At 40.0% G+C, this 9,710-nt stretch overlaps 1 protein-coding gene and 1 non-coding gene across 2 annotated transcripts; one reads left to right on the forward strand and one right to left on the reverse strand.

Annotated features, from left to right (window-relative positions):
* Positions 1-846: 846 nt before the first annotated feature.
* On the reverse strand, positions 847-8,293 carry LOC117295013 (casein kinase I-like). Its single transcript, XM_033777575.1, has 7 exons — positions 7,969-8,293; positions 5,669-5,775; positions 4,861-4,987; positions 4,172-4,270; positions 3,003-3,142; positions 2,214-2,367; positions 847-1,569 (listed from the first exon to the last, which is right to left on the reverse strand). The coding sequence occupies exons 1-7, from the start codon at positions 8,104-8,106 to the stop codon at positions 1,318-1,320; spliced, it is 1,017 nt and encodes a 338-aa protein (XP_033633466.1). The 5' UTR covers positions 8,107-8,293; the 3' UTR covers positions 847-1,317.
* Positions 6,733-6,805, forward strand: Trnap-agg. The gene has a single exon. It is a non-coding gene; the product is annotated as a tRNA-Pro (tRNA).
* Positions 8,294-9,710: the final 1,417 nt, after the last annotated feature.

A 9,710-nucleotide genomic window follows, 5' to 3' on the forward strand; every position in this document is an offset into this window, starting at 1 on the left:
CTTTGGGGATTTTTTTTATCATAATCTAAATGTGGGAGACAACAAGTAAACGGTCCAATTTCATAAAGCTGTTAAGCAGAAAATACTGCTTAGCAAATTCTTTGCGAAGCAAAAAATTGGGGGGGGGGCACCAGTTGCAACAGTGTAAACTTTATGAAATTTTGCTGGTAACCAGTTTCTGTTTAGCAAGATTTTTCTGTGCATAGCAATTTTTAATACTTACAGGTTTTATGAAATTGGGCCCTGGTTGAAAACTAAATTCACATTGATGGTTTGGGTCAGAGGCCGTGTTCAAGCCAGGATCAATGGTCAAGAGAATATGAAAAACCACTAAGTTGCAAGACTGCTTAAGAAACAGTTAATCGGCTACATTAGACATTATTTCCGGGGCCCAATTTAATAGAGCTGCTTAAGCAAGCAAACGTGCTTAACAATGTCCTGCTTAGCAGAAATAAGCAGGATCCCAGTCATAAGTTATTCATGTGCCATGGTATTTTGACTGGTAACCTTATTCTGGTAAGCAACATTTTTGTGTGATTAAGCAGCTCTGTGAAAATGGTCCCTGGTCATAAACACCTATCTAGTCTTATCCCTGGCGAACTCCTCCTAGGACTAGCATCCAGTATATCTACTTATTTAGCTACTGCAAATAAAAATAGTTGTCTTCAGAGGGATTAATAAAGGATTTGGGTTGCCGGATTAACTTAAAGGCACCGGACAACTTTGGTAACTGTATAAGACCAATCTTCTCACTTGGTGTAGCCCAACATATGCATCAAATAACAAACCGGTGACAATTTGTATTCAGTAGGTCATCGAAGTTGCAATAGAATTATGAAAGAAAAAAACAAATTTATGTGCTTTCGGATGCCAAAAAAGGCCTAAAATATTTTACAAATTAAGTGAGAAATTACCTCTTTTTATACCAATCTTGCTATTGCTCTTTTACAAGTAACTTTTTAAGCTAACACTTTTTTGAATAACATTACCAATAGTGTCTAGTGCCTTGAAGTTAATAGGTACTCTCTGTACGTTACAATCTGGACCAAGACTCGGCAAACTTCCCCTGACATGCCCATCGATCGCACATCAGTCGAGCCAGCAGATAAACACTTGATATGATTTAAAAGATGGACTCCTATCAGGACTGAGAATGGTTCATGCATTTGGTCAGACTTCAAAAAACAGCAACGAATGCTTCTCTTTGGTAGATAATAAGTTTATCAAAATACCATCAGTTTATAATCGATCTTATTTCGCAGGAGTGATGACAGACCAACATGATGAAACCTGTACATGGTACTCCTTGAGAAAATCTCAGTATTTGGGATTGTTCTGAGCCTCAACATGTCTTGAGCTTATCGGCATGTGTAACGTCTCAATGCCATGATGAGGGTTTAGAGCATTCCTCTGTTTCAGTATTGTCCAGTCGAAAGTGTAGTCATACTGGTGGTTGAGTGTCCGAAACAAAATACGGAACAGCTGGCGTAGGTGCATGTAGTTTGGAGCCTCGTCAAAGCCTAGATCTCTGCAGTAGCGCAAGTACAGGGTGAACTCTTCTGGATAGCCCTAAGAGACAACAAATAGTTGAAAAATGTTACCAAAGCATTATATTGATTTTGTTACATGCCTGGAGTTTAACAGCTTTGACCAAGGAGTTGAAGTTTTATTCACAATTATTTGTTTGTCTTTTGATTAGTTTATTTTTCCTATTTATTTACTTCACACCCAACAGTACAATTAGCGCCAATAACAGGATGGATAGGAAATAAAAGCTTCAGTTTTAGATGTGGGAAAAAAACACCAAATGGGGAAAACCAAATCAATCAGGTAGGGACTGACAACTCCAATCCATATGCAGACTCGGGTCTGAGGAGGAACAATGCTCACAGGCAATCTACTTTTCAAACCGCACTACACCGCATATCAAATCCTACACATGACATTAGTTTTATTTGCATGCGCACAAGTTTGGACAGCCACGCACCAACACCAAAGGGCGTTATCTTCATACCTTGATGTCTACACTTTACTGTGGGAGGAGACAGTGTGAATAAAAGTATTCATATCAAAGTTAGCAAATGGCATGAATATGTCACCTTGCACAAGACCTCTGGGGTAGTGATTAATATGTCACCTTGCACAAGACCTCTGGGGTAGTGATTAATATGTCACCTTGCACAAGACCTCTGGGGTAGTGATTAATATGTCACCTTGCACAAGACCTCTGGGGTAGTGCTTAGTTTTGTCTCACTAATCTTCTCATATTTCTGTTTCTTGTTGACGGCGTGAAGACCTTGCCAAGGAAGTTGGGTTCGATTGAAGTACATCAAGACATATCCCAAAGACTCCAAGTCGTCTCTCCGGCTAAGAGAAATAGCCAAGATAGAGGAGATCAGTTAATAAACAATAACAATATAATCGATTTATATAGCGCCTAAGATAAAGTTATCTCGAGGTGCTTTACAAAGTATATCAAATAAAAAACATGTTAAATTATTTACAATTGACTGATGATCTTATTCTAAGATAAACACACAAGCAATGTAATTAATACTGTATAGAAATAAAGAGATTGGTTTTCAGGGCACTTTTTTATGATTCAAAGGAGGTGATAGAATGAATAATATGATGGGGAGATTGTTCCATCGAGTGGGAGCAGTAATGCTGAATAACCGGTTTCCGTAGAAATTCACACTTAATTCTGTTTTCGATAAGTGCACTAGGTTCTTTTAAACATGAGACCAACGGATTTATGTCCCATCGGAAGGAAAAGGCATCAGGGTGTTTGTGGTTGGATTGGCAGCATATTGCGCTACAGCACCTTGGAAATCATTACACGGTGCTATGTAAAACGTAGTCCCGAATACCTTGCATTAAATACTTGATGTTAGAGCACCTCGAGCATCACTGAGTGACAGATGAGAACCCTATTTAAGAAGCCATTATTATTACTCTTATTATTAGTAGGTATTAGGGTAAAAGAGAGGGTTCAATCTTACCTCTGTTCGATTCCCAGATGAGCATTGATACTGGCGTATCGAGCTGTTCCAGTAAGGTTCTTATGCTCTCTGTATGGGATGTGCTGACGTGATTTACTGTCACGATATTTCTTAGCAAGCCCAAAATCTATTAAAAATACCTGCAGGACAGAGAGACAATAACAAGTCCATTATTAACATTGACATGATCTGTCCCTTTCTTTTCAGTTTCTAGCCAGCTGGCTTGTCTTCTTGCTTGTCTGTCAGCTTTCAAACTAGGGTTCAGCATGATCCTTGGAGAAATTTTTAAATGGTCCTCCCACATCCAAAACTGAAATTTCTTCATTGTCTTCTCTCTTCTGTTTTTTCTTTAAAGCCATTATACACTTTCGGTGAACAGTATTGTCCAAGTCCCACACTTCGTTTATCACAACTTAAATATAAAATAACAAACCTGTGAGAATTTAGGCTCAATCGGTCATCAGAGTCGGGAGAAAATAACGGGAAAACCCACTCTTGTTTCCGCGCGTTTTGCCGTGTAATGACACGTGTTTAAAATAAATCCGTAATTCTCGCTATCGAGAATTGATATTGTTTTAATGTTTTCTCAAAAAGTAAAGCATTTCATGGAACAATATTTCAAGAGAGGTCTTTCATCATTACCTTCTGTAAACCCTGTAAATTATTTGTAAATCTGTGAACTTTTTTTCTGTACTGAAAGTGTATAAATGGCTTTAACAAGAGAGGTGAGAATATCCAAATCCAAAATCTTACCTTAATCTGACATAAAAAGGTTAATACTGGAAGATACCACAGAGGTTGCAAATTTGTACAGTATGGGCCAAAGAGACCGATCCATTAGGCTCCGCCCACGATGCACGTGTGAGCAAGAACACATGAGCCTCTTCAATGCCTTTCTGCACAACTCCGCCGCGCGTGCCAAGCATACGTGCACGCATGTCGGACCTTATTTGTCGGACCTTCGTTGCGTTGTGATTGGTCAATACACAATGGGGCGGAGCTTAATGGATCGGTCTATTCACCTGACATCATCATCAGAATAATCTTAGATGCGCCATACTAGTGAGCAATGTCACTATGCGATATTCAGTGAAGTGCGCATTTTAGGCAATATTCAGTGACATGCATGCAAGGGGTCAATACCCTGGTGGTCTTAGTGACCTATTTACCTGATTGCAACGTTTCCCTATGCCCATTAAGAAGTTGTCAGGCTTAATGTCCCGATGAATAAAGTTCCTGTTGTGCACATACTCTAATCGACTTATTGCCTGCATAGGAAATAAAGAACAACATGTCACCAATAACACAAAACATTTAAAAATACCTGATCACATACAAATTCTAGAACCTTTAGTGTGTATAATGAGTCAAAAGTCGAACATTATGTCTGCTGCCGCCAGCGTCTCCAAAGTCTCCATTGATGCGGGATTAGTCCAGTAGCGATTTTCACTAGTCACTCAGGTCTATCTGACAGTATGGTTCAGAAACTCACTCCTAGAATTTGAAATGATTCCCGGAGGTCCCAAAGATTGTGTAATGGCATAAAAGAACCCAGTGCACTTATCGAAAAGAGAAGGGGGCTCGCCCCTAAGTTCCTGGTTTGATTGGCTGCATATTGCGCCACAGCACCATGTAAACCATTACATGGTGCTATGTAAAATGGAACAGGCCTCATATGTACTTCAAACGTAACCCCACAATACGTTGCAGGTAAATACTGAATGTTGAAGCGCCTTGAGAGTCACTGAGTGACAGGTGTAAGCGCTAAAAGAAGCCACTATTTTAATTATTAATTCATATATACACCCCCTTCCCTTTAACATCCCCCCAATGTCCCTTTCCTTCTCTTTGTACTGACCTGATCGGCAAGCATCAAGACCGTTTTCATGGTAAACCTCCGCCCACAAAACATGAAGAGATCTTCCAAGCTTGGACCTAGAAGTTCCATCACCAGAACACTGTACTCCTTTTCTTGACCAAACCATCTGTAATGGAAATCAGAAACTCAAAAATACAAAATATAGAAAACAATCTACATTGTACAATCCCGGCCAAAATGCTTGGACCATCCATTCACAACGTGACAATAACCATTCTCTCCCTCGTCCCCAACTCAATGTTGATGGCAACGCAGACCGCACAATTAGAGCCAACCTTGAAAGGGGGATCGGGACGTGGTGTTGGGGCCCAACAAAATATGGCCGGGAGTGTAAAGCCACCTTGCCCTATTATTCCATCCCCAACTTGGCAGGTCTTAAGTTCAATTTTGACAGGGCAAGTCTATTTTAATTTTGCAAAAGGGACTTTCATTGGAAAATGTTAGAGTGGGAACTTCTGAAAGGGCACCAAGGCCAAGACAGACCAGGGCAACAGAGCTCATTGGCACTTATGTCCTTGAGCAAGACACTAAACTATAACTGCTTCTCTTCACCCAGGGGTATAAATGGGTACATGCGAGGGTAGAGGTTGATTTTGTATTTGAAAAAAGCCTTCAGAGTGCCACGGCAGCCCAGTGGCATGGCAGCCCAGGGCTGTATAATACCCAGGGAGCTGAGAAAGATTACAGGAATGTTATTGGCCCAAATGACCAAGGTACTAAAATAAAGCGCATTGATTACATTGTTGCAAAATGCGCTATCTAAGAACGAGTTAATATTATTTTCAACCTTATTCTTGGTATTCCGACACCTCCTTGTAGGATCTTGTAAAGTTTGCTCTCGTACAGCAACTGGGGATGCCTTGCGTTTTGAGGTTCAAGTTTTACAGCAACTTCCTTTTTGGAGCATAAAGAAAACACAAACTGGTCAAAAGAAGTTGACGTGTTTCTGGTAACAAAATAAATCATGCCCCATAATCAAGAGAGCTAAAAGGCACTGGACACTATTGATATTACTCAAATTATATATTAGCATAAAAACTTAATTGGTAATGAGCAATGGGGATATAATGACAGGGGACCAGTCTAGAGAAGTGTTTACACTTTACCCCAACCATAACTTGTCACAAAAGGGCGCTATGACATTATAGCATAAATAAAACTTGCATTTAGTGCAAGGTTTCCCCGATCTCAGGATATCCATTTCCTTGTACAGGATTTGCAATGACGTCCCCCCCCCCCCCCCCAACCAACCCCCTTTAATCAAATACAGTGCCTTGAATTGGGAGGTCGTACAGCTCTGCCGGGGTCCTGTGCATCAGTAATCATCATAGAATGGAGGTAGTTATACCTTCATGATCATAGCAAGTGATGATGTTTACACTTGAAATTTTCAGCATGGAGATTCTTCATAAAATTACCCCAAAAGATTGTCATGAAATTGAAAAGCCAAGACAGGTAATTAATGAGAGTCCCTGAAGTGAATGAGAGGAAGGAGTCCAGTTTATAAATGTGAAAAACTAATGCCCCCAATGGGTGCTTAACAGTAACACTAACATTGTCTTTGACTTGTCAAGTCCATCCAGTCATTTGAGCGTGCTAGTGAGTATGAGGCTGCCAGCAGTATGTATTGTACAGCAATATTTATGGTCATATACTTATTTCCCTAGGAATGAATATTTGTACATCCCCTTGATAACTACTTTTTTTGATATGATTAAATCAGGAAATGGCTTACCAAATCCAACCAACACTTCTTTTTCACTCTCTACATTTTTAACAACAGTAATTTTATTATCGTTGCAGTACCCGCTGCCAAAACATAGGATTCGAACTGCCTCTAGCTACCGGGCAACCTCGGTAGTCTAGTTGGTAAGACACTGCTCTAGGATTGCAAGGGTCGTGGGTTCGAATCCCACCCGAGTAACATGCCTGTAATATTTTTTCACAGGACTTGGAAAAGTACTGAGTATACAGTACTAACGGTGTATTGGTAAAACCAATTAATAGTAATTTTATTGACAATTAGGCCTATTTGACAGGGCTCGAAATTTACACTAGACTGCCAGCCGGCCCGTGGCCAGTGATTGGGCCAGTGAACTCAAATTAAAATAACAGGCCAAGTTTGGTGGTGTTGTTTTTGTGTGTCTTTCTTTTGATTGAATAACATGCCTCACTGTCACACTGTGTCATAAAAATGTATGCTCAAATATGGGTCCTACTACTTGCCGTCAACTCGCCGTCAACTCACTTGCGCCATCAACTCGCCGTCAACTCCTCCAATATACATTTAAAATCCACAAAAGAAGCATAGAACTGTAAAGTATCAGCTCAAACGTCAAAGAGCATTCGCAAAAGTTTTAGGTCATATTTCGGAAAAAAAATTGAGTTTTTTTCTCCTGAAAAAAAATTCTCGAAGCCGAAAAACTGTCGGCCGCCATCTTGCTTTTTCACAATGATTAGTCTTGGCCCAAGATGTCAATGATTGGTACTTTTTTTTTATCAACACAAAGTCGTTTTTGTGAATGAATTTGTACCGAAAACCATGAGAAATATGTACTTTAGCCCAGACTTAACATTTCCGTGCCCCCTTTTTATAGATTTTTCATGTAAATTTAATGAGTTGACGGCACGAAAATGAGTTGACGGCGAGTTGACGGCAAGTCGGCGAGTTGACGGCAAGTAGTAGGACCGTCAAATATTGTTTACATTTATAAGTCCAGTAGAGTATCAAAGTTTGCCCATTGCACTACGACAAATGAGATCAATCTTCTCTATAATAATCTTAGTGCATGTTCAAATTATAACAATACACTTTGCATGTTGTGTTAAGTTTTGTAACCACTTTTCCCACTTTTATTCCGGTCTTGCGAAAAACAACTTTCTGTTGACAGTTTATAAAATTAAATTGTGTACGGAATGTTGTGACTACAAAAATACAAATCCTACGCCAGCCGTTCTTTTTAGATTTTCCAAACAAATTCGAGCCCCTAAACCAGTCTCAGTCTGTCGAGAGCTACATAAACCAGCCAACAAATCAAAACAAACAATGACGTGATAAATGTTCAGATATTTTGACATAATCCATACCTCCCCAGTTGTCAAATCAACCCCGAGGTAAATATCACCGAAAGAGCCACTGCCAATCTTCTTAACCAGGTTGTACGTCCCAGCAGCAACAGTATACTCTCCTTTTTGGCTGCTCCTCCTGTATCTCCCACTAGACATGACTCTTGAAAGACATCCAAACTTCTTCTCTGTATCTTACAAACATTATCTAGCCGTCAAGAAAGTGTCTCGCGTTCACATGATCACGTTCAGGTCGTAACATTTAACTAAATTGTAACGGTGCTGTGATGCACAACTTCACAGCCATTTTGGTTCTTGATGGTGTTCGGCACAACAGTGTATTTTGATCTACTTTTGTGTATGGGCACCAACGAATTAATTTTGACGTAAGGTTTTCCACTACATATACACAGATGACACACACTTAATACACAAACACACAAACAATAACATTGAACGTTGTATGACTATGTATAATTATGATTGATTGTTTAATTCAATGGAAAATTACATGACGCACCATTAGATCACAAGAATTCGATCATGACATACCTTTTCTTTATTCATCTCAATCAGACATAAACAAATCAATCATAAAAGAAGAAAAACAATAATTTTTTTGACAACCACAAAGCATTTTGTGACGAATGGTTTGGCTACCTCCATTGGTTGAGTCAGCAGAAGCAAAAAAACCCACACACACCAAACAAAACAGAAACAGAAAACAACAACCTATGATGTTCATGATTTCAATAATTTGTCATTGATAAAATTGATTTGAACGTTCTGTGATCCGCGGCGTTGCAAACAAATAATAACTATATGCATATTATATCATTATTTCCTGGCCAGGATTTGGGTCGGCCCGGATGGCAGATACTCAGTCATTGAATAAAGATCTGCATGACAGCCCTCTTTTTCAGCTCTGGATGGGCTGGTGTTTCTGAGGGATAGCGCCCTCTTTTGAATCAACCTCCTTCAGCCCATTATTTCACTGGGGCATTTCCACGAGACACGGGAATGCTCCGCTTTTTTTGGCGCTATTAGTGTTATTTTTAAACCCAAACACTAATTCCCACTCATTGGTAGTCCGTACCTACACCCGGCATAAGAAAAACGGACTGCCGCCTCCTCCTGCGTCTCAAAGACGAGTAATTTATAGTTTTGTAAACTGCAACTCAAAAGAGGAAATGTATCCACTTGTCCAGCCTGGGCTGTATTAATTCAATACTGAATCAATGAATCAATGTTGGAAACATCGTACATGTAACGCAGTGGGGTTTGGATTAATAATAAGACCTTATGGTCGATCCACCTACTTCCTCAATTTTCTTGATGATGATGAGTGATGACGATTATGATTTTTGTTTTTTTGCGCTGGAGGTGGGGGGGGGGGGGGGGGGGGCGCACACAAGGCAGTGTGTGCAATGTTTCCTTCGTTTGGGGGGGGGGGGGGCAACCCAAATTGTTTGGCAATAGGCCTACACTCGGTTTTTTTGCGGCCAGACGTGTCTCTTGTTTGGTTAGTGTTCCAAGTTTGTTTTGTTTGTGTGGCAAGTGTAAGGAACGATTTAATTGCCGCCTTTTGCCCAACCGGAAAGTTGCCAAAGGGTTTAAAAACATAGTCGTTCAACCGTGCTAAAGGTCACACCAAGTTTGTATACTGCTTGTTTGTGTTATTGTCTGAGATTAAGGAAGTGTTTTTGAGTTCGAAAGTTTTTAATTCAGCAAGAACATAAGTGGAGATGTCAGATATGCCACAC

This window comes from Asterias rubens, chromosome 9 (assembly GCF_902459465.1).
Source record: "Asterias rubens chromosome 9, eAstRub1.3, whole genome shotgun sequence".
In the NCBI taxonomy this organism is placed as follows: domain Eukaryota; kingdom Metazoa; phylum Echinodermata; class Asteroidea; order Forcipulatida; family Asteriidae; genus Asterias; species Asterias rubens.

Excerpts from the sequence above, each read along its gene's own strand:
- LOC117295013 (XM_033777575.1), bottom strand. The coding sequence starts at position 8,106 with ATGTCTAGTGGGAGATACAGGAGGAGCAGCCAAAAAGGAGAGTATACT. Across the intron at positions 5,776-7,968 it reads TTGATTTGACAACTGGGGAG|GAAGTTGCTGTAAAACTTGA; the intron begins GTATGGATTATG and ends TGCTCCAAAAAG. Across the intron at positions 1,570-2,213 it reads CCCCAGAGGTCTTGTGCAAG|GGCTATCCAGAAGAGTTCAC; the intron begins GTGACATATTAA and ends GTTGTCTCTTAG.